Source organism: Rosa chinensis, chromosome 5 (assembly GCF_002994745.2).
Source record: "Rosa chinensis cultivar Old Blush chromosome 5, RchiOBHm-V2, whole genome shotgun sequence".
In the NCBI taxonomy this organism is placed as follows: Eukaryota; Viridiplantae; Streptophyta; class Magnoliopsida; order Rosales; family Rosaceae; genus Rosa; species Rosa chinensis.
In genome coordinates this window covers 8,766,405-8,791,383 of record NC_037092.1, presented here as the reverse complement: position 1 = coordinate 8,791,383, position 24,979 = coordinate 8,766,405, and the positions used below count along the sequence as shown (strand labels likewise).

Sequence of the window (24,979 nt, the reverse complement as noted above, 5' to 3'; positions counted from 1 at the left end):
AACCCTTCTGTCTGTACAATGTGTACTACCGTGTCAAATAAGATCAACAGGAAAACCTAATCAGGATGCAGCTTAGACACAGACATCTCTTGATACATCAGTAATTTCATAATCCTGCATGCACAATAATCACTTTCCATACTCTAATGCAGCATTGTATTTGGATACATCTGCTAATCCAATGCCAGGTCATCATGAACTGGCACAAGCATCGTCATGAATATTTTAACTTCTAAGTTAGATCAGTCTGATAAGCACATAATTGAAGAGCCAGAACTAAATCACATAACTTTCCCTGCCTGGACTTATTAAAATCCTATGTCATCATTACTTTGTTTTATTTACTGAAATAGCTCAATTGAAGAGGACTTTCGATTCTTAATGCAAGAAATTGGAAGCCTAGAGGTTCACAGACCTATAAACAAACACGAGTCAATTATATACACTCGAGGAACACATGAGACTAGAACTAATCTCTACAACATAATTTAGCCAGAAACAAGGGGCGAGAAATCTTTTGTAAGTATGATCCCAGACATGTGGACATTGTGCAAAGTTGTCTTTCTCTTTCTGGTCTTCCTGTTTCTTGTTCTTAGCCAGAAGTAGGCACTCTTCATAGAACAACAGACAAGTTCTGGACTTTAGTTAGCATAATTTGAGATATCATTAAGTAAAAGTAAGATTAGTTCCCAAGTCACAAAGTAATCAATGCTGTTCAATAGTATAGAATATCCAGTTGTTTTTCTTCAGTAATCTTCTTTTGTTTGTGATAATCATTTATTTAGTACGATATATAGTACTACACTACTATAGAATAAAACTGCAAGTTATGGTCATTATTACTTCCATGACTATGTTTGAATTTTTCACTTCACCCTCACAGGGGAGAAAAAACAAAGTAAAGCTGTTCAACATCATACTTCAAGATTTCCTTACTAATAAGCATCTAAGCAACATGATATGACAAGAGAATGATACGAGGATTTCTGCTTTCAACTTCATTCAGCTTTAAAGAGATTTTTCTTCTGCAAGCCATTTACTACATATGCTTCCAGTTCCAATTTTAACACAAGGTATTAATTAAATTTCCAGTGTAGCATAAGCATTCAATTATCAATCAGAGACTACAAAGGAAGCAATGAGTAGATTTCAGTATTCAATAGTTGTTCATGTACACACGCCTGATATAGAAAGCCTAAAGCTGTACATGGATAAAAGACGTATTTTACAATTACCTTGGAACAAAAATTAGACAAACCCTTCCATGGTGTTGTCAGCTGAAATGAAGAAGAAATAAGGTAACAAGAAACAAGAGCTGATTGAATAAGGGAAAATACCATTTTATTGTCTGTCTAATCATCTTATGAGGTTAAAACAAAAGAGCATGGCACTAGATTAGAGGCCAATATTATCTACCTAATCTCATGTATCCACCCTGATATAAAAGCAACTTAAACTGAACAATAATTACCTTTGAACAAAATTAGACAAATCATTCCACAGTGTTGTCATCTGAAAGGACAAGAATAAGGGAACAACAACCAAAAGCTGACTGACGGTAAGTAAGTAAAGAGTTTATTGTATAGCTAATTATCTTGTGAGCTCAAAAGAGAAGGAGAGCATCTAGATTAGAGGCCAATAGGTGCTAAGATATATGAGGGACAAGGAGCTGCTATATTCAAGCAAATGAGAAAGACAAGGGACTCTTATTCCTTGTTACCGAATTTCTTGGCAATTATGGGGCGGACATCATCAGCATTAACCAGGGTCTCTAAGAAAGGAAGTAATGAAATCAATGCACTGTCGGATGGATCATCAAACCAACTCTTTATGGGAATTCCATTATTGACTTGCAAGCGGAAAACCTGAAATGATCACAAGAAAATAAGAGTGAAACAGTCAGTTTATCCAGTAACAACTAGGTTCGTTTCTTTTCATTTTTTTTACTTGCTAACTCGATATTCTTTATTTCTCAACCTTTTGCTGAATTATCACTTCTTTTTCTTTCTCTAACTCTCCTCATGGAGGGCAAGGGTGAGCACACACAACCTTAACCTAAAGCCCACCAAGAATATGTTTGTACCTTTTCTTTTCTTCTAAAGTCTGATTATGATATGTACTTTTACAAGAGCGCGTATTTTTTTTTTCTAATAGTAAGAAACATACAGTCCAATCATAAAAGTTTGCAGTGGGAACGAAAGAAAGAAAGGGACAGAAAAAAAAAAACTAAGCAATGTAAAAGTTTAAAGTGGGACATGGAAACAGCTGGTGATGAAAAATGGTTACAAAATCAGCTCCACATCAGATAATGAGCCCATGAAAAAACTTCAATATTTTATTAACACATACAGTGAGTTCAAGTCTACCAACGCATAAATGGTACCGATTTAAGCGGGAGCTAGTGCAGGCAAGTTCTTGAGCAAATAGGACAGTCCATAAAGTGGAAATACGACGAGCAACACCAATTGCAGAAGGCAAAAAACAAAACAAAAAAAAACTAAGAAACGGCTAGCCAAGGGCTAAGCCATTAAACAAATTTGCCAGAGGATCTACCTGTGGAGTATTATCAATAATGGCAACTTTTGCAAGATCAACCCCCAAGACTGTCAGATCTTTAGTGTAACTGCCATCTGCGAAAATGCATGATTCACGATAAACTCGGCGAGATATGAACTTTCGATATGGATCCAATATATCAAGAAGTTGCTCGGCATATATGCTTTGGCTGGCAGTGAAAATAACAACATCAAACATTTCTGCAACTCGCTCCAAGAATGTTTGGAGGTATGGCCTCTGTTTCACATATACCATGTGCTCTTTCATGTTGAAAAAGACAGTAAATGTGAAGTCTGCGTCATCGCAATGTTCTAATGTAGAATGAACCAGTGTTTCTGCATATATAATGGCAGCATCACCATATATCAGTAACATAAACTTCAGCAGATATTTCTCAGATTACATTCTGGAAAAAGATTACAGTAGACTTGAGCAGAATTTCAAAATAAAAGATCGGACTTGTGTACTCTTAGTTGATCCAACCACATCAAGGGAATAATTGGCCTGGCACTATTTAAAACATTTCATTATATCTCATTTGAAAAAAGTATTTATGAACCATTAAAGATTTCCTAAATTAGTCCAAAAAGAGCCAATCTCGTTTCAAACAGAATTGACCCAGCAGAGAAAGAAAAAGGAAACACCAATTTATCTTTAGTGGCTTGGTGCATCTTATATTTACTCAGAATGACCCAAATATACGCATTGTATATTAACATATGAATGTATCAGTACACGCACACATACATGTACATATAAAATGTCAAAATCAAATATAAACATAAAGATACACAACTAGTGGGCTGGAGAGAAGCCAGATTGTATCTGTGCGGTACTGGGTCGCATTTTATTTTGTTATGAGCATAATACAAGGGACTATAAATAATTCTAAGAGCTTTAGGTTTTCTTGTCCACCAATGTGCTGTCGAAGTTCGAAATACGCGGTGGATACAATCCTTGGTTGTTTCAACAATACCAACAACTTTAAAAGAATGTTGGGGGTAAGACTGCAACCAACTTTTGCCTTTCATAATTATCAAAATTAATGGCTCCCAAATCTTGACCTTCGGGTATTTTGAAAATTTACCATAAAAGATGTGGAGTTATGACAGCTACCTCTACCAATAGAATAGATCACTAGGGTTTGCTCAGCTTAACTAAACAATCCCAATATAAGTTCATCCCAAAGGCATCTAAGAAATATTTGAACATAGGAAATAACATTAACAAGTCAAGGTGCCATAACTAGTAAAGGAATGGGCAAAGTGGTCTAAAAAACATGTGAAAAATTATATGAGATGCAAGATAAAACAAAATCATATGGGAACATATGCAAATATTGGGTTACAGACTTGCTTATAACGTATGCAAATCATGTAAAAATTATAACATCACTTACCATCCAAATCAAGTACAAGAGTTACAGACTTGCTTTTTGAAGCTTCCTCAGGCAATATATTGGGTTGAAAGTTCGATACCACATCTGATAATTCTGGTAAGTTTTTTATAAACAACTGTGGATCGAAGCACTCTGCCTGATCTGAGTCAGAAGAGTTAACAACAGTATCCTGGTGGCAGGGTCTCATTTGACCCATTTCTAAATACAAGCCAGCCCGATCTGTATCCATAACAGCTTCTTGACATAATTTATCATCAAGAGTATTAGTATTACTATTTCGGACAGTGTCTTCTAGGAAAGGCAATACCATGTATTGCTCGGAAACATCAAACAAGATGTTTGATTCAGCACATTTGTAGTCCGGAAAGCAATTCGTTTCACAAATATCATCAGTAAATGCATCCCCACTGAAGGGTAAGCTCGAAATGATCATATCAGATATGTAGAAATCTGAAACATCACAACTTTGATTGTCACATGAACTTCTGTTATCATCACTGTCACCAGCTCCCAACCCTGAAAAAGTAACATAAGATTAGCAGATAGATTGAACATGACACAATACTATAGTAGATAGACATTATTATTTTATCAAATAAAGTAATAACGCCAACTTAGAAGGGCTTGTTGTTTCACAAGTGTGGCTTCACTGGAAAAACCGAATTTTTGGTAGCTTTCCCACCAATGGAGGTTAAAAGTTATAATTTATTGATGTCTGAGAAGTTAATGAACTGAAGTTGAGGCTAACCTGCATCATTCTCCGCATTTGGTTCACTATTTGCTTCGCTACGTACTTCAATAGGGTCAAAAGAAGGAGAGAAAATTGTCTCCAAGTTTGACGGGCAGGTGGGGAAGGATTCCTGCCAATGAGCATTGTGATACAAGTGTATTAATATGAAGACATTTTAACAAGAAAAATACGTAACTATTATTTAGTATGAATCATAGTTGTACGGCCATCCAGTTTTTCCTACAGAAACAACTTTTTTGATGATTATAAGAAAGGATGTAATACAAGTGCACAAGCCTACAGCAAGACAATAACAGAAAACAGAAAGCAATCTACTAAACGATAAAGAACTAGATTGCTTTGATACCACCTTAGTTAAATGAATATGCACTTTAGATGGTTTGCATAATTTATTTGTCACTGATTTCCAAGGCTCAGCAAATAATGCAAACTTTCCTATCAAGCATAAATTGTAACATACTCTAAAAATGACAAACTGACAAGAAAAAAAAAAAAAGGCTTTACAATCATACCACAAGAAGTCATTTGGCAATCAAACACTTACCGCTCTTTTGGTTGGAGAATCGCATGACTGAATCAAAATTTTATAATCTTCTTCATCAAGCTCATCAATTGCTTCACCACTTCCATTTTCCTTCGTAGAAACTTGGGCGCTCGAAGAAACTATGAGAAAAATCAGATTTACTCTTAGAATCAAAATGTAGTTCATTGTCCATCAATTAATGTCCTTAGCTCAACTTGCATCACTCACTTAGAATCCTAAGAAGCTATTGAATAAATGCACTTTACATAAACTTGCATGTCTCCAACTATAAAAATAGAAAACTGGGTCATTTTGATAATACAATCTGAGAGATTAATACTATCTATTATCATATTTGCTATCTTAATCAATATAGTTTAGTCATTTTAAAAGCATAAATACCGGGTCTTTACAATAATACCATCTGAGAGATTAAACAACAATTTTTTATGTTCAGTTGCTTACCCGCCTGACATTTACAAGAGTTGAAATCTGCCGTATGTTCAGATCTCTTCACATAAGAACATGCTTGCTTGGAAATCACACATGACTTTTGACATACACGAAGAGCATTTTTCTCTTTTAAACATCCTGTGCTTGATTGAGCCTTCATTTTTAAAGATGGCATTTGATCAGTACTTGTGATAAGCGCCACAATCTTGACTCTGTAAGAGAAATAATCATATAATAAGTATAATAAGTAGAAAAAAGTTCACCAATTTACAGAACCTATTAGAAACAACAGGAACAATGCAGCCCAAAAAATAAGCACATACTGTTTGGTAGTGAGATGCCACAATGTGTCTGTGTCTGTGTCTGTGTCTGTTTCTGGTATCAGATCAAAGATAATAATGATGTGGCAATCTAAACTCCAAGTCTTTCAAGGGCTTCTCAAAAGAGTATCGAAGTGTTGCTAACTCACCTGTTTTACGGAGAGAAAAAGTATTTACAAACTGATTCGCAAATACCATAGACAGTATATATATATTGGCACCGTTATGTAGAAACACAGAACAGGGAGTAACTCCCCTCCTTTCCATATATAAACCAAAATGAGAACACGAACCGATGAGGATGATACTTCCCTTACAATCTAACAAAACGAAGCCTAAAAAGGGTTGAATTCAGGTCTACCAACCAAGTCAGAAAATACGCTACTTGAAACAAACAAATCGACAAAAATACGGCTGACTAAATTCCGTTTACTAACCTGACAAAATTTCATGCCATGCTCAAGACCACTGCTTCCTTCAGCACAGATGCCTCCTTTGGCACCCCACTGTTCCAAAAACCATTACCAAGTCAAACACTATGTTTCCATATGTATATGTCTAATCTAAACATCATATATTGGAATCAAAACAGAAACTTCAATCCAAAAATTGGCTTTGGCCTCAAGATTTACCATCAACTATTCACAACAACATTCAATTTTCTTTTATCCCAATTCTTCAACAAAAACCCTATCCCTAAAGCACCAAAATTTGCGAGTAAAAGATAAAGATTCAAAGTCAACCACCCAACTGAGTCAGACACCCAAACATTCTCAAGGTTCTACAAAACCCATTAACAAAAAAGGAAACTTTGCACGGATCACATAAGCAATTCTCAATCAAAACCCAACCTCGAACTGAAAAACCCTACGGAAAGCTCCAACTCCAGTAAACACAGTTAAAACTCCCAAATTCACAGCCTTTACAGCAGAAAGTTACAAACTTTAACGAACCCAATTGGGAAAAAAAATCTAAATTTCTAGCAACAGTAGCATTAAGCTGTAATTAATTAGCTTTGGGAACTAAAAATGAAAAAATGGTAGAAATAAAAAGAAGGAAAAATTAGAGAGGAAAATAGAAAGAAAAAAGAAAAAAAGAACCTGAATAAGCAGCTGACTCTTTCTCTTTCTCTGTGCAGTCTTGTTCTTCTCTCTCTTAACGGTCAGAGACACAAGTACTATGTCGGCTTCTGTTGGATCATACGGACGGCTCTGATAGGATCTTCGGTAAGTGATTTAGACCAATATGGGTTCGACACGTAAGGCGTACAGCCAGCTCACCATGACGCGTCGACACGTGCACCCCTCTCTCTGTTGTGGTAGGCAAAAGAGTCCCCAGCCCACGCCAACACTTTCTTTTCTTGGGCGCGTAGGCGCCACGATGGGACTTTTTTTTCTTTCTTTTTTGGTACTTTTTTTCTTTTTCTTTTTGGGTACTTTTGTGAAATAGAATTTTGTTGATACATCGAATATGAGTAGTCCATTGGATAGACGAAAAGGTTAAACCTTTTATGGTTCTATGAATACACCCTTCAATTCAAGACAATCAAGCATAGTCCGAGTCAAATGATTCGTTGTCTCACTACATATGATAAGTTGATATAATCAAACCAATATAGTAGAATAAATTGACTCCTGTAAAGTTGTGATAGGTAGAATATTTAGTAATTTTTGAAGCAAAAAATATCCTAATTTAATACAAGTTAATGTTTTTTTTTTTTTTGTAGGAAAGTCTAATGATAATTTCTTCTTTTGCATTGGTGTAATGGTCTTACAAAGGTTTTCACTAACTATATCTACATTATAGTACTTATCGACTTGGTCTTGTTTTGATTTATTATGCTGCTCTTCTTGCGTTCTTTCTTAAGAACTTGATTAAAATTGATGCATTCAGACATATTACTTGTAGAGTAACCGGTGAAATAAAATCTTTGTCACACCCGCAAATGTTTCAAGAGAAAAAGTATCTAGAATTGCTCTCATCTCTATCCTGGTTAGAATGTGATTGTTGGTAATTAACTTGGTCTGAATAACAAGTTATGTACTCTTCTCCCAGCCTCCTTCTAGCTGCTGTACAGTCCTCATTGCATCGTACGTTTTCCTAGATATATATAAGCACAACCCTAGAACTCTAGTAGAAGTTCGTCCAATTAACCAGATTCATCGAGTTGTCTAGATCATCAAACCCCAAATGCACTAGAACCCTCTTTATTTCATGGACCGAAAGCATGTGGGATAGAAACCCCACAGAGTGGCAACTTGAGGGTTTTGGGGTTTAGGGTATAAGGTTTGGAGTTGCTTATTCAAAAAGCTGTTTTTTGTAGAACTTAAGCTAGCTAGACTATGTGTGTGCTAACCAAATACAATCAAAACAGTTCATATGTATGAAAACTCATCAAAACTTGATCATCATCATCATCTTGGTGATTGAAACCCACCCAGAAACATGGTCCAGGCTTCGATGCTTTGATAATAAGCACTTTACGAGCAAAGTCATGACAAAAGTTAAGAGTTGTCCTAGCAGTATGATGAAAAAGAGACAAGAAGAGAAAGAAAGGGGGGCAGAGCCATTAAGACTCACATCAGCAGCAACTGGATCGGTGATGATGATTGTAGCCATGGTACCACAAGATGTGATGCTCAATCCATCCACCTAGGTCCTAGGTCATGGCTAAACCATACAACAAAAGAAATTAAAATAAAAGGGAATGGTGGCTATTTTATATGTGGACCAAAACAGAACACAGGAAAAAGCATAAATGCAGCTGATATTGTACAAATGGGTTCCATTAATATTTCTACATCAAAGGTTCAACGATCATATCTAAACAAACATCATCACAAGATGGAAATTTAGGAAGAACACAAGATATATCAACTCTAGGTTGGCAACATGCCTCCTGGTTTTGGGTTTCCGATCATGTCATGTGATTGAATGGCTTGTTTGTTTTGCATATTTAGATCATTGAAGGCCGACACATATTTAGATCATTGAAGGCCGACATGAAAAAATAAAGAAAAAAAAAATCAATTTTTGTGTTTGATTAGTGTATGTTTGAGAGAAATGATGAAGGTGGCCAAACTTATAAATAATGACATAATGGAAGAAATTAAAACTCTTCAAGATTTGTTTTTTCTTTTTCGTTTTATGAAATAAAATGTATTTTCTGATAAATAGAGGTGTAAGTGTGTAACTTTGAAAATGAAAGCAGTTCTTCATGTAACGGACATAATTTCATCATGATAAGGAACCACACTGATAAATGCAGCGGATATTGTACAAATGGGTTCCATTAGGGAATCTGTTAGAGTTTGAGAAGAAAATGATGCTAAATCTTTTACTTTTGCTTCCCTATTATACAGAAAGGAAAATGATTTGTAGCCTCAATGAGGCCTAAGATTTGTGGCCTCAATTCTAGGTGTCATGCCTTGTCACCTACATACATCATATATTTGTCAAATCATGCCATGTAATTCTTGCGTAAAAAGACTATCTTATCCTTCTAAAATTTAATGGCTCTAAATTATTTTGGTTTTCATCTAAAAATAAAATATATTATTTTGATTTTTTTCTTTTTCTTTTTTTCATTATATATAATTATATATATATATATAATTCGTCAAAAAAAATTATATACAAATATGTGTTTGTGTGTATAAATATATATATATATATATATATATTCACAAACATATATATATATATAATTATATATGTATATATATAATTCGTACAGAAATTTATATATATATATATATATATTAATGTCATAATTCCAACCCACAAAATTAAAAAAAAAGTCAAATTTAAAATTGATTCTACAAAAATGGAAAGAAAATATATTAATATCTTAATTATAACCCATCAAATTTGGTAAATTGAAGTAATATTCAACTCTTTTAATAAATGAATTTAATATAATTAATGGAAGATTAGTTTACCTTACACTAACAAGTTAATTAGAAAAGTCAAAAATTAAATTGGATCCACAAAAATGGAAAGAAAATGTATTGAAATCGTAATTAAAACCTATGAAATCTGGTAATTGACGAGGTAAGAAAATATCATTAATAAATTGAATTGATAAAATTCTAGATTCCATCATTTCAAAATTTCTCGATAATATAATATTGTCTTATCCAAACACAACATTAGGAAATGTTCCTTAAAGGTCAAGTGAGACTTCATTAATACAACTGTTCGTTTATTTTTACATGAAAAAACAATCATAATGTTATTAATACTATGTAGAAATTCAATGAACAATAGGTGTATAAGAGTATCTCCAACAGCTTCCCTATAATTTCTCTATTATAGGGAAGCAAAAATTAAAAGCTTCAAAAAGATTTCTGCTTTAACTCCAATAGATTCTCTATTTTAGAGATTCTATAATTATTCCCTAAATCCTTCCCTAAAATTTTACAGATTGCTGTAAATATAGGAAATTTTGTTTTCTCTCTCATCACTATCTCTATTTTAGGGATAATTATAGAGAATCTGTTGGAGCAAAACAGCCAAATTTTTCCCTAAAATGGAGAAAAATTAAGATATAGGGAAGCTGTTGGAGTTGCTCTAACACAGCAATAATCGAAGAAAAAGTGCAATTAAGGAAGATGTAAAATAGAAGTCATCGTCCACATTAACATTAAAGTTAGCTAACATGTCTTATACGAACAAATAAGTAATAAGTAGCTAATAATGAGCCAGTAACGTTTATTGGGGATTTTTCCCTAATGGCATATTTACACTGAAATAGGAATCATCATCCACACTGAAATTTAAAGTCAGCTAACATGTCTTACAATAACAAATAAGTACTAAGTAGCCAATGATGAGTTAGTAGAGTTCACTGGAGATCTTTACCTAATGGCATATTCACACTTAAATAGAAGCCATCATCTACTGAAATTGAAGTAGCCAATGATGAGCTAGTAAAGTTTACTGAGGATCTTTTCCTAATGGCATAACTACACTAAAATAGAAGTCATCATCCACATTGCCTCACAGTGACAAATAAGTACTAAGTAGCCAATAATGAGCAAGTAAAGTTCATTGGGGACTTTTTCCTAATGACATAATTACACTAAAATAGAAGTCATCATCCACACTGAAATTTAAAGTTAGCTAGCATGTCTTACACGAACAATAAGTACTAAGTAGCTAATAATGAGCCAGTAAAGTTTACTGGAGACCTTTTCCGAATGGCATATTCACACTAAAATAGAAGCCATCATCCATTGAAACTTAAAATAAGGTAGTGTGTCTTGCACGAACAAGTAAGTAGTAAGTAGCCAGTAGTAAAGTTCAACGGGGAATTTTTCTCTAATAACATATTCACACTAAAATTGAAGCCATATATCATTCACATTGAAATTGAAAGTCAGCTAAGTACTAACATGTTTTATACGAACAAAAAAGTACTAAGTAGCTAATAATGAACAAGTAGAGTTCACTGGGAACTTTTTTCTAATGACATATTTACACTAAAATAGAAGCTATCATTCACATTTAAAATTCATTATTGTCTATTGAAAAATTTGGGATCAACAAAATAAGTATACTTTCAAAAATTAATTTCCTCATGTGCAATATATTGTATTCCATATTAAGCAATTTCTTTTCAAATATCAACTTCCCAATCAATTTAGATATCTAGGTTTTCAGTCACCAGATTTTATGAGTTAAAATTACGATTTAAATACTTTTTCTTTCTATTTTTGTGAATCCAATTTAATTTTTGACTTTTCAAATTAACTTGTTAATGTAAGGTAACTAATCTTCCATTAATTTTATTACATTTATTTATTAAAAGATTTAAATATTACTTCAATTTACCAGATTTCATGGATTACAATTATGATATTAATATATATATATACACCACATTAATTCTCCATCGAAAATATATAAATTTTTTGGACGAATTATGTATATATATATATAACTTTGTTTGTAACGAATTTTATATATATATATATACACACACACACACACCCATACTTTTTTTTGAATATGTATAATGAAAAAAAATCCAAAATAATGAAAAAGAAAGAAAGGAAAAAAAACCAAACAATATATTTTTTAGAAGAAAGTCAAAATAATTTAGAGCCGTTATATATTTAACAACATATATATATATTTTTTTTTTTGACAAATTACAGATAAATAAATATATATATGTATTCACAAAAATATATAAATATAAATTTTTTTAGACGAATTATATATATATAAAAATAATAATAATAATATATATTTTCTAGAAGAAAACTAAAATAATTTAGAGTCATTAGATTGTGCAAGGATAAAATAGTCTTTTTATTCAAGAATGACATGACATGATTTGACAAATTAGTGAGGTGTATAGGTGACATGGCTTGACACCTAGGATTGAGGCCACAAATCTTAGGCCTCATTGAGGCCCTATATCATTGCCCAATTTCCCAGAAATTATAGGGAAACTGTTAGAGTTGTTCTTAGTATTCCTACATAGAAAGTCATATCCAACCAAACACCATCACAAGATATTTTGGAAGAACACAAGATACTCTAGGTTGGCAACATGCATCCTGGTTTTGCGTTTTAGATCATGTCATGTGATTAAATGGCTTGTTTGTTTTGCATATTTAGATCATTGAAGGCCGACGTGAAAAAATGAAGAAAAATATCATTTTTTGTGTTTGTTAGTGAATGTTTGAGAGAAATTAAGAAGGTTGCCAAACTTGTAATTAATGACATAATGGAAGAAATTAAAACTCTTTAAGGCCTGTGTTTTCCTTTTCGTTTTATGTGTTTTTTTTTTTTTTTAACTCTGAAAAATCAAGGTCTAACTCTGAAACTGAAAACAGTTCTTCGTGCAACGGAAATGATTTCATCAAAAAGGAATCAGATCGACTATTAACTCCTGGTGTTCAAAATAGTAAGCATGTTAATTCGTGGTCTTTTGTTTCCTGGTGTTCGACTATTAACTCCTGGTGTTCAAAATAAAGTCTTTTCTTTTTTGGAACCTTGGAAAAATTGAGGTGTAACATTGTAACCGAAGACCATTTGGAAATGATGTCATCAAATAGCGAATCAGACCAGCTACCAGCTCTTGGAATTTGAAATAGTAACCAGGTTGATTTACGCTCTTTTTCTCTTGAAATAAAATCTTTTAATTTCTGAAAGGGAACTTCTATTCATACCTCTTAAATTGTTATTTACACTTCTATTGATTTTTTTTCCCTCAAAATTTTCCAATTTTATCCCTCATTAGTGTTTCTTTCTAATTTATATACCTCCTTTCTTTTCAATTTGCACTAGCCCTTTCTACCTTCAATAACCACTTTGAAACTACTGCTGTCAAGACCAGATCGTGTGGCCCTTATTACCTTTAATCCTCTATCATGGCCGCTAAGAAGAAACTGGTTCCCTTTCTTTCTATTGAAAAAAACGAAAAAAGAAAAAAAAAAGCAGGAAAAGAAGAAACTGGTTTTGCAATGTGGTGTTCGAAATGAAAATGTTTGATTGAAACTTGATGGGACCAACTGAAAATTTAACTAGAGAATTTAAGATGATGATAAGTCAATTGGTCCTCTAGAGATTATTGGTGCATTTAATTAACTCGTCTTTGACAACTTACACAAAAATGAAATTGCGTAGCTGGTGTGTGAAATGAAGACCACCATACCAACATATCTCTACCTCCTCAACTCATTACCACGTTGTTCCTCCATCCTTGCCGACTCCCTCGTCCTTCTTAACTTCCAAAAAACTTTCAACCATTTTCATCTATCTACTCCATTGCTCCTATGTTTCATTCTTGTCTTCATTGGTCTTTTTTTTTTTCCTTAAGGGCAAAATTAGATTAAAAAATTACCAAAAAATAGAGAGGTCAACGTACTAATTTGAGAAGTATAAATAGAACCTCCCTTTCTGAAATTGTAAAGCTGAAACAATTTATCAAAATGAGTAGACTAATTTGGTGCCAAGATTAATGAGTTTCTGTCCCTTTAAGGAACCGTAGCCTCTAAATGAGTAGAATTGCTGGCCCCAGAGCACAACGTTGCGGTGAATGCTAGAGCAGAGCCTCTCAAGTTGACAGATCACCCTTGTACGAAGCATCACTCTACAATTTCTTTTTGGTTTTTAATTTTCATTGAACCAATCCCGAAAAAGATTTCATGTCTATCATTTTTCTGAATTGGCTATTGAAACATGACCAGACCAAAACCAATGGACCCAACAGCCTTGTGGCTTTTGTATGTCGTATGTCTTTTGCTCCCAACATCCATCACTTTTTTTTGCCTCTTCACTTTTTTTTTTTTTTTTCCTAAGGTCTCTTTCATTTCGTGGTGACGCGTATATCAAATTTTGCATGGCGGAGGAAAATCCAGGAGGAGAGAGAGAGAGAGTACAAAGCAGAAGGGGACTGATCAGACAAAGCTTGATTATTAGGAATCTATAAAATTGAGTAGCAGGAAAAAACCCCTTAGCTTGGGAAACGATGACAGAGACATGTGTAAGCTGCTACAAGAAGAAACACCGAACAGGAAGAACGGTGATGATAACAATAAATGTCCAAATTACTTGGGAAGCGTTTCAACAATAAAAACATGGAGCCTGAGAGAACCACCGGTACATTCTCATCCTCAGCTACAAGCAACGTGAGGCCCAACAACAACACCATGATCACCGTCAAAAGAGATAAAGCAATTATTGCTCACTACAATGCAGACGCTGGACTTTTAAATGAGTTTGAACAGTCCACTGTGTCTGGTAAGTCCTTTAACTATACAAGATCAATGCTTCATCCACTTCAGTCTGTCCCTGAGGAGCACATAACTGCTTATTTCTCAAAAATCCAAAGAGGCGCTCTTGTTCAGTCTTTTGGGTGCATGCTTGCAATTGATGAACCTACGTTTAGGATTATCTGTTATAGTGAGAACTGCTCTGAGTTTTTGGGTTTGGATGGTATTTTTGAGTCAAAAGAAGAAAAGGGTCTGATTGGAATTGATGCTAAAACTCTGTTTTCACCCTCATCTGGGGCTTCACTGGCCAAAGCGGCCGCTTCGACGGAGCTATCATTGCTGAACCCAATTTGGGTGTATTCTAGGACCACCCAAAAGCCATTTTATGCTATATTGCATAGGATTGATGTTGGGATTGTGATTGATTTAGAGCCTGCCAAGTGTGGTGATCCTGCATTGTCCCTTGCAGGGGCTGTGCAGTCCCAGAAGCTTGCGGTTCGGGCAATCTCGAGGCTTCAGTCTCTCCCTGGAGGAGATATTGGGACTCTGTGTGACACTGTTGCGGAGGATGTTCAGAAGCTGACCGGATATGACAGAGTTATGGTGTACAAGTTTCATGAAGATGATCATGGGGAAGTTGTGTCTGAGATCAGAAGGTCGGATTTGGAGTCCTATTTGGGGTTGCATTATCCTGCCACGGATATCCCTCAGGCGGCTCGGTTCTTGTTCAAGCAGAATCGGGTGCGCATGATTTGTGATTGCAATGCAAATCCTGTAAAACTCATTCAAAGTGAAGAGCTGGAGCAGCCTCTGTGCTTGGTGAATTCAACTCTCCGGTCACCACACGATTGCCACAGAACATACATGTTAAACATGGGCTCAGTTGCATCACTGGTCATGGCGGTTACTATCAATAGTCCTGATTCCACCAAGCTTTGGGGGTTGGTGGTGTGCCATCACACTTCACCCCGCTATGTTCCTTTCCCTCTTCGCTATGCTTGTGAATTTCTTATGCAGGCATTTGTGTTGCAGCTTAACATGGAGCTTCAGTTGGCATTACAATTGGCCGAAAAGAAGATTCTCAAAACACAGACTTTACTTTGTGACATGCTCCTCCGGGATGCCCCGTCTGGTATTGTAACCCAATCTCCTAGTATAATGGATCTTGTCAAGTCTGATGGGGCTGCATTGTACTATAGTGGGACGTGTTGGTTGACGGGTGTCACACCAACTGAGTCACAGGTTAAAGATATAGCCGAGTGGCTGCTGAAGAATCATGGGGATTCTACAGGACTGAGTACTGACAGTTTGGCTGAAGCTGGTTACCCTGCTGCAGCTCTACTAGGCAATGCGGTTTGTGGTATGGCTACTGCAAGAATCAGTTCAAACGATTTTCTGTTTTGGTTCAGGTCTCACACCGCCGAGGAAGTCAAGTGGGGAGGAGCTAAGCATCATCCACAGGATAAGGATGATGGTGGAAGAATGCACCCAAGATCATCATTTAAGGCTTTTCTTGAAGTAGCGAAAAGTAGAAGCTTGCCTTGGGAGGACTCCGAGATTAATGCCATCCACTCTTTACAGCTCATAATGAGAGACTCGTTCCAGGATATGGAGGAAACTGGTCCTAAGCCAATAAATAATAATGCTCGTCCTGGTGATGCTGAGATGCAGGTGGAGGGGATGGATGAGATCAGTTCTGTGGCATGTGAAATGGTTAAATTGATTGAGACGGCTCAAGTTCCGATTTTCGGGGTTGATTCAGAGGGTCTCATCAATGGATGGAATGCAAAGATGGCTGAATTGACAGGATTACAAGATGGTGAAGCAATGGGGAAGTCCCTTGTTAATGATATTGTTCATGAGGACTCGCGTGGAGCTGTTGAAAGTATCTTATCCAGAGCGTTACAAGGCAAGTCTATTCTTATTTATAGAGTACATGTCTTATAAGAGTTTTCATATATGCAACCTACATGTCATTCTATTACTTCTCCCTTTATTTTATTTCTTCGATCTTTCTTTCTATAATCAAATTATCCAGCAAACGAAGTTTTTATACACCCCAGATTATATGATGATTATGGCTGATGGGTTTCCGTTTTTGTTTTCTTTACTTGTATTGTATTAAAGGGTTGTCTTAGAATTTATTCCTAAAGATACATAGATTACTTGGGGTTTGGACTTTCTTTTCTATATATGGATATCCTATTGGTTTTCACAAAGAATACTTTTATATGCCCATTTATCGATTTTTATACAATCCAGGTGATGAGGACAAGAATATTGAGTTGAAACTGAGAAATTTTGGACTTGCTCAGCAAAACTCAGTGGTATATATCGTGGCCAACAGTTGCACAAGTAGGAATCATGCAAAGAATGTTGTTGGCGCATGCTTCGTGGGTCAAGACATTACTTGTGAAAAACTTGTTACGGATAAATTTATCCAGTTGCAAGGGGACTATAGGGCTATCATACAGAGTCCTAGCCCATTGATTCCACCAATATTTGCATCTGATGAGAATGCCTACTGCTCTGAATGGAATGCAGCAATGGAAAAGCTGACTGGTTTGACAAGAGATGATGTTATTGGTAAAATGCTCCCTGGAGAAATCTTTGGAGAGTTCTGTCAATTGAAAGGTCAAGATTCGCTAACCAAATTTAGGATTGTACTATATCAAGGAATCATTGGGCAAGACATTGAAAAGTTTCCATTTGGGTTTTTTGATAGAGAAGGGAAGTATGTTGAGGTGCTCTTAACAGCAAGCAAGAGGACTGATGCCAATGGGAATATAGTTGGTTGCTTCTGCTTCTTGCAAACATTTCTACCAGACCTGCAGCCAGCCATGGATGGACTCGGACAAGAGGATAAATTCTCTTCAAAACTTAAGGAATTAACTTACATGCGACAAGAGATGAAAAATCCTTTAAGTGGTATCCGGTTTACACACAGACTCCTTGAAAATACAAATGTTTCAGAATATCAGAAGCAATTTCTTGACACTAGTGATGCATGTGAGAGACAAATCATGGCAATCCTTGAGAATCTGGATACGAGGAGCATAGAGGAAGGGTGAGTCTTCTTCTTAACTGGTCCATGATATGAATAAACTCTTTTAACTCCCTTGATGTCATTACTTTAGGGATATTTTCTTTTAAAAATAGCAGTGTCCTCATCTTTTCATCATAATGTCGGTTCGTTTTTTCTGAAATAATTACACGGTAAATTAGCACGTAACACATAAATGACATTATCCTTTTAGTGTACTTGCGAATTTGTGCGAGAATAAGCCTCATGTGTTATCCTGGTTATAGCAGCAATGTGAAGCTGAACATGGAAGAATTTCTCTTGAGAACTCTTATAGATGCCATTGTGAGTCAATCAATGATCTCATTGAGGGAAAGAAATCTACAGTTATTTCATGAGATTCCAGAAGAACTCAAAACACTATCTTTGCTTGGCGACCAAATCAGGCTTCAGTTGGTCTTGTCAGATTTCTTGCTCAATGTGGTGCATCATACACCTTCTCCAGATGGCTGGGTTGAAATCAGAATTTCACCAGGTCTAAAGCGAATACATGATGGCAACACCTATATCCGTTTACAGTTCAGGTACCTCAACCATAGCTAGTCATATCTTGACTATGCACAGCTACTAAATTTAACCTCAAGTGTATTGTTTTGAAGTACTTTTTTGAACAGATGCCGTTCTCTATTACTTTTGGTCGTTCTTACGATATCTTATGTTTCCCCCCTTATGTTCTTGTGCATGTAGAATGACTCACCCTGGTCAAGGAATTCCCACTGCACTTATTCAAGATATGTTCGCCGGTGAAGATCAGTGGAATACACAAGAAGGACTTGGGCTAAACCTGTCCAGAAAACTTCTCGGTAGAATGAATGGTCAGGTCCAGTACGTAAGAGAGCAAGGTAAGTGTTACTTCCTCATTGATATTGAACTTAGAACAAGGAAAGAAAGGCAGAGGGTGTTATTGTCACAATCTGATAGGAGCACGTTACTTAAATTTTCATCGGAATAAGACTAATGATGTTTATGGCACAAGCAAGGTTGTATGAATCGAGGTATTGTACCTGTATCTGTAGTTCTGTACCAACTTTAATCTATGTATGATAATAATAATGTATACCTAGTTCATACGTATTAAAGGCATCATGTGATTATTAGAGCTGTAGAGAACAACACACTCAATTTGTGTAAATGCAATCCATAACTGATGATAAAAATTCCCTTGATCGAAGTAAATAGGATGTATATCTACCATATGCACTTTCCTAATGGTAAAAGCTGTGTGGACTGTTGAATGCAGATAAAAAGGGAAAAAAAACCAAATTCAAAGGTGAATAATTTAACTTGGATAAAGATGGATACAACAATTTCTAATTTCACATCATACACATAGCACATTTGGATTTTCCATTTCAAGAACCCCAATAAATGCCAAAACATAAGAATGTTTATCCCCCACTATACAGTTCTGTACCCGATTGCTCAAAAACACATTTACCCAAATACCTAATGGATGTATTTGCAGACTAAAAACTATCCAATCCCTCAAGACCAAAAATAAGGGACCTGCACAACTATGACAAATGCATCTGGCAGCTGGGAGAATTCGATCCGCCAATATGCTCTACCTTTAACTGCACATGAAACAAAATGCTGCCGTTTCTTCTAAAGCTCTATAGAACTACGACCAAAAGGAACTAGAATACAAAATCTGCATGCCTTGTCCTTCGACTCCTGCTTTTATACATGATATATGAGGCTCAGAAGCCACAGCCACCACCAAACTTGGGCTGAGGGCATTCTTCTTTAAGTACACTCAACTTTTGTTCTCATCAAACCCGCCAGACTCCGGGCTTCCTGATGCACCAATGTCTGACTCCTTTGGCTGAGAAACCTGGATGTTCAAATTATTGGAGGGAAGATGTTCCTGGATGATCTACATAAAATAAAAAGATAAAGAAAAGATACGCATGAGATCATATCAAGCACGTGTATGTAGTAATGTATCGATGAGTACGTAACTTCTACGTTTAACTAGTTTCAAGAAGCTATCGCCAAAAAAAAAAAAATCTAGTTTCAAGTAGCAAATGTCATGAACGTTATAAGTTTCAAAAGGCAAGTGCTTTATTGTGCTACCTGATCACCAGCCTCTGAACTCTCTGAGATAAAGAGAATCGGGCGACAGCGTTTGTCTTCATTCATTAGGCTTGAATTTTGAAAATGGGTCACAAGAGCTGCCTTCCCCTGGATTCGCCCATAAGCCAAAGAAGCAACTTTCTCACTATTAAACTTCTCCCATTTCTTTCCATTGAATGCCTGCATTATAATGAGATTGGTGTACATTGATAAAGACTCTGTTTCTTGTGTGCAACATATACATGTCAGTGGCTAAGCTAAAACTAATATTCGCAAGGGTGTTACAACCGACCCCCCAAGAACAAGAAAGACAAAGTACCTCATAAAATGGGATGATGTGTGAAGGAGACAGCATATTGATAAATGCATAGCCCACGTTGCACTTATTCTGCATAACAGGAATAAATTAACACAGTATAAGGGAAAGTGAAGTTTAAATAACATTACTGAAGAAAAATGTACAGCCTACCCTTGAAGAAACCAAATATTACCTTAAAATCAATTGGAAGATAGAGAAAATCATAAGTACCCTTGTGATTTTCATCTATTGCAGCAAGTAGCATTTTTGAGGTGTACCTACAGAACAACAAAGTACAAAAATCGTTACAACTGGCCATTAGAAATTTAGATATATGAGAGGATTATGAAGAAGAGTCTTACTTATTTGGGATATTTTTTATCATTAATGTTGTTCGGGTATCTTCCCCGCTGACAATCTTATCCAAATCAAGTTGAAACTGTTTCTTGCTATCAATCTGGTTCCCATTATTCTCAACTCGTCTGCTCCTCCCACGCTCGGTCAAACCATCAATGCTTATAGGAGGCAGTCCCATGTATGGCCCATTACCTAAAAACACGGGGCTAAGCTTCGGTGAGGACATCATTTTAAAACTGGAGGAACTACTTTCAGGCACACTTCCTGGTATGGAAAAGCCAACATTTGTAGCGGTATGAGTGCCCCTATTAATCCTAAAATTTCCACCACTGGGGCCTAATCCCATGCCTCCATAGGCAACAGGACTCAAATATGAAGTTTCCGCCGACTCTGGGACATAACTAAAGTGCCTGTCGAATGGAATGCCAGATGGAGCAGATCCAACATGATGATGGTGAGGGGATGAGCTGAGGAAAGAGCTATGAGGACCTGAGAATGGATGGGTATGCCCCTTCCCATTTGATGCAAGTTGATGTCCCACTGCTTTCTGAGGCCAAACAGAAGAATTGGTTTTTTCAACAGTTGGACTTCCCCAAAGAAATTGTGGACCTGATAATGTTTCCACAGCTGATGATCCACTTGAAGTTGAAGGTCCAGAGGAGTGCAATGTGCCATGGAAATGGCTTAACTGTGGCTCTGGAACTGAATGTGATTGTTGAAATGCAGATCCATGTGCTGAGTTTGTATTTGTAAAGATCTGATTTGAAATACCCCCCCTTCCTGGGCTACCAATAGGTGCCACTTTCAGAGTGTTTGATACTTGGGGATGCAGAATTGACGCTAGTCCAGGCAAATAGTTGCTGTTTGTCGGACTCATGGTCCTGAAACCAGGAGATTTACTAATACTGTACATAGGACTATGTTCAGTGGGGCTGTTGAACTGCACCCAGCTACCTGTTAAGAATGTGCATTGACCTCATTTTTGAAGAAAAATGTAAACCAAAACACTTTGCAACTAATATCTCAATGAAGGCATATATGTCCAAGAAAGTATCTAAAATGTTACCTGGTGGAGAGTTGGTTACGGGTGAACCCACTGGATGTAGATAATTCCGAGATTCATCTTGTTCAGGGTCTTGATTCAGTTGCAACATCAAGCTAAAAGGGATAGAGTGCAAAAGGGATAGAGTGCAATTAAACAAATACACCAAATTAGTTCCCAAGCAATCAAACAAACCAAAATCCAAGAAGTAAAAACAAACAAGAATAAAATAAAATAAAACACAAAAAGGGTGGAGTTGGGGGTCCAACGATCAAAATCAGAAAACCAAGAAATAACAAACTGAAGATTAAATAAAAAGAATCATAGATTAAACAACCTTTATATACGGTGATGTTTGCAAACATAAAATTAATGTGCCAAACAATAGTTATGTGAAATATATGACTAGAATTAGTTCTCAGAAAGAAATTTCTCAATCAGAAATAGAAGGAATAGAAAATGTTAATCAAACAAGCTTCAGTAACCATTCAAGAAAAGTTAATCACCTAATTACTCTGGTGGTCATGAATTCAATTAGAAATAAATAGCTCTATACATCATATTATCTAAGTAACATACGCACTTTCGACGAGCTCCTCCAGGGCGACTGGGTTCCAACTTTATGCGTTTACCAGCTATGTCACTCCTATTTAATGACTTAAGTGCTGCTTCTGCAGCTCTGACATCATAGTACTCAATAAACTTATGGTGTCTCTTATGCGGCGTTTCCCTTATCTGCTTTGTAAAACAAACAACAGAAATCATGTTAATCACCTCTGATCCTTAAAAATAAAAAGGGGCAAGAACACAAGAAATGAAGGAGGAAGGTTTGGGGGGGGGAAGGGGAATAAGATAAACATATCACATCACCTCTTTGACCTCACCATAAGCCCCAAATATTTGAAGGAGGTCTTCATTTGAAACTGATGGATCCAAATTAAAAACTACCAAGGTCCCTTGATTAACGTCCTTCTCTGATGGGTTATCCTGGTGTAGTATTGAGACAAAGAAAATGCAAAGTTTAGGAAGTCATAAAAAGTGTGTCAAGAAATTACTAGTAAGAAGTGGAAAGCCGTTTGACCTTCGGTATTGAAAAATGAATATCAAGTTTCCTCCGTCGCAGTGGCTTGTTTTGTAACAAACGCATAGCAGTTCGAGCAGCACGAATATCATAATAAGATATCATCACAAAGCCCCTATGTTTACATGCAGTGTACAGTGTTCTGATATCACCATATTGCTACAATATAAATAATATATAGGTCAGTAATGTTTCATTAGAGATGCTCCATGATCTTAACAAAGACCATGATAATTTACTATATTGTCAAGTTATATTCAGGAAGCATATGCAATGTATCAGCAGACTTGCACAGTACTTATGTGAACCAAAGTCATACCAGATCAAATGAACAAAAAATAAGGGTATTACTGCAAAAAAGCATCCTTATTTGAATTACCTCAAAAAGTGCTCTTAGTTCTGAATCCTCAACATTACTGTTGATATTTCGCACAAATAGTGTTCTGGAGGGATGCTCGCCATATGGATGTTCTCCGGCAACAGTTCCCACACCGTTTGAAAGGGCAGAATTAAGCATCCCATTCCCCATAGAACCATCAGATAAACTTACTTTTGAAATGCCAATTCTCAGACTATCCTGTGGATCGCTTTCCAATTCCATGCCACCTCCACTGCCAAAGAGATCATACTCCTCCAAGTCTTCCAGGGACCCAGGCAACCCACTGAGGTCAAGATCATCCGCTATGCCAGCTAAAAGCTCCTCCTCGTCCCCAGGAAGCAAGCTACCAATTGCATGAGTTTCAATATCATCAATTGGATCATTACCCTCCAAATTTTGATGGAGTTTCTTTAAGCCAGACGAGAGATCATCAATAGATTGGCGGTCATTTTCCACATCATTCAAGTTCACTGCAATAACACATAATCTTAGCATTTATACTAAACTTGAGAATGAAAATCTTAACAAAATGGCTCGGACATACACTTTGGATGAGGAAGTACGGGTAATGAGCTTGAGAAAAGGGTAGCATCACTTGAGGTATGATGGGCATCAGATCCAGATAAAATCCCCCATGCTCCTCTACCGACCATCTGAGTTTTAGTAGAACCTACAAAGACAAGTTAATAGACATGTCAATCAGAAAACAAACAGAATATAGTCTGTAGAAAATATGACACACAATATCGGGAGTTACCAGAAGATGAAAAGTTCCAAGGCTGACTCATTGCATCCGGTCTCTGACTGCAATGAACACTACATGAGGTTTAATTTTAGTTATGGTAACATAAGTAGAAAAGAAATAGAGAAATAGCAATAGAGAACTAGAATATCAGAGATTTATACACAGAAAGTATATAGATATACACCGTGTGTGTGTGTCATCACTAATCTAAGATCTTACGACTGAAAGGGGAAAAAACAAGGTCTTATTCTTGAGACCCAAGGGATCTCGACATCGAAATGCATTGCACATGAAATTTATATCAAATTGTTAAGCAGGTAACCGTCCATTCTCAATCAATTGGAACAATTTACAGCCATGAACAGCACAACCAGCATAAACTCACAGATGTTAAGCACACCTTACCATGGGACAAACAAAAAAAACCCATATTTGCATTTAGGGCATTAAAACAGCCTCAAAAGGAAATTAGATAAAATCCCACAGACGCATATTAGTGATTAAAGCCGTTAGTATTTTGACAGAAGAAGCATGCATATGAATGAATACCAATAAAGCTCAAAACTTTTTATTCCAATTTTCCAAATTTACAAAACCTGAAGCAAATCAAATACTCAATATGAATTATGAACAAATAGCATAACGAAACAAGCAGCATCAAAATCACCTTCCACAACCCATTTGATCAAACTTGCATAACGGTACAAATTGACAACAAAAGCTCAAACCTTTATTTGCAATTAACCAAATCAAACACTCAACATGAACAAATACTCAACTCCCACAACTCAACTCTGAAGACCCATTTGAGCAAACTTGCAAAAGACTTAAAATTGAGAACTGGGTGTTTTACCTCAGAGCTTGTTCACAGTGTAAACGATCGCAGAAACAGAGTTGAAGAGAAGCAGGGCTTCATGCAACTCCTGAAACTTTCTCTCTCTAGAAACCAATTTGGAGCTTTTTAGAGAGAGAGAGAGAGAGAGTGGTGATGATTGGACAAGGAGGAATAAAAACCAAAAAAGGAGGGGAGAATGATTGAGAAAGAGGGAGTTTTTGGGTTTGGGTTATGATGATGGTGGTGGTGGATTTAAGTGGGGGTATTTAAATTGATAATGATAATGGTGCCTCTAAATCCTGGTTTGTTTGTTTGGAATTTTGGATTTGTTAATTAAACAAATGTTGCTTATT

The 24,979-nt window shown here is 36.0% G+C and overlaps 3 protein-coding genes across 11 annotated transcripts; 1 reads left to right on the top strand and 2 right to left on the bottom strand.

Annotated features, from left to right (window-relative positions):
* Positions 1–1,125: 1,125 nt before the first annotated feature.
* On the bottom strand, positions 1,126–7,173 carry LOC112203488. Of its 7 annotated transcripts, none has more exons than XM_024344453.2 (9): positions 7,103–7,173; positions 6,440–6,508; positions 6,006–6,151; positions 5,695–5,894; positions 5,251–5,369; positions 4,704–4,815; positions 3,956–4,471; positions 2,554–2,891; positions 1,126–1,865 (listed from the first exon to the last, which is right to left on the bottom strand). In XM_024344453.2, the coding sequence occupies exons 4-9, from the start codon at positions 5,855–5,857 to the stop codon at positions 1,707–1,709; spliced, it is 1,407 nt and encodes a 468-aa protein (XP_024200221.1). In that variant the 5' UTR covers positions 5,858–5,894; positions 6,006–6,151; positions 6,440–6,508; positions 7,103–7,173; the 3' UTR covers positions 1,126–1,706. The 7 variants fall into 7 exon arrangements, with proteins under 7 accessions (XP_024200221.1, XP_024200222.1, XP_040363278.1 ...); XM_024344454.2 differs by lacking the exon at positions 7,103–7,173 and adding an exon at positions 6,854–7,087; XM_040507344.1 differs by lacking the exon at positions 7,103–7,173 and adding an exon at positions 6,854–7,087 and having other exon boundaries at positions 6,006–6,057.
* A 7,224-nt stretch (positions 7,174–14,397) lies between these two features.
* LOC112168142 (phytochrome E) lies at positions 14,398–18,883 on the top strand. 2 transcript variants are annotated; one of them, XM_024305262.2, is made up of 4 exons: positions 14,398–16,640; positions 16,994–17,798; positions 18,041–18,337; positions 18,501–18,883. In XM_024305262.2, the coding sequence occupies exons 1-4, from the start codon at positions 14,558–14,560 to the stop codon at positions 18,763–18,765; spliced, it is 3,450 nt and encodes a 1,149-aa protein (XP_024161030.1). In that variant the 5' UTR covers positions 14,398–14,557; the 3' UTR covers positions 18,766–18,883. The 2 variants fall into 2 exon arrangements, with proteins under 2 accessions (XP_024161030.1, XP_024161031.1); XM_024305263.2 differs by having other exon boundaries at positions 14,400–16,640; positions 18,044–18,337.
* A 193-nt stretch (positions 18,884–19,076) lies between these two features.
* Positions 19,077–24,874, bottom strand: LOC112168144 (protein MEI2-like 5). Of its 2 annotated transcripts, none has more exons than XM_024305265.2 (13): positions 24,645–24,874; positions 23,804–23,862; positions 23,591–23,716; positions 23,047–23,516; positions 22,668–22,826; positions 22,457–22,573; positions 22,170–22,321; positions 21,611–21,702; positions 20,550–21,498; positions 20,381–20,465; positions 20,209–20,277; positions 19,890–20,069; positions 19,077–19,689 (listed from the first exon to the last, which is right to left on the bottom strand). In XM_024305265.2, the coding sequence occupies exons 2-13, from the start codon at positions 23,832–23,834 to the stop codon at positions 19,570–19,572; spliced, it is 2,550 nt and encodes an 849-aa protein (XP_024161033.1). In that variant the 5' UTR covers positions 23,835–23,862; positions 24,645–24,874; the 3' UTR covers positions 19,077–19,569. The 2 variants fall into 2 exon arrangements, with proteins under 2 accessions (XP_024161033.1, XP_024161032.1); XM_024305264.2 differs by having other exon boundaries at positions 23,804–23,850.
* Positions 24,875–24,979: the final 105 nt, after the last annotated feature.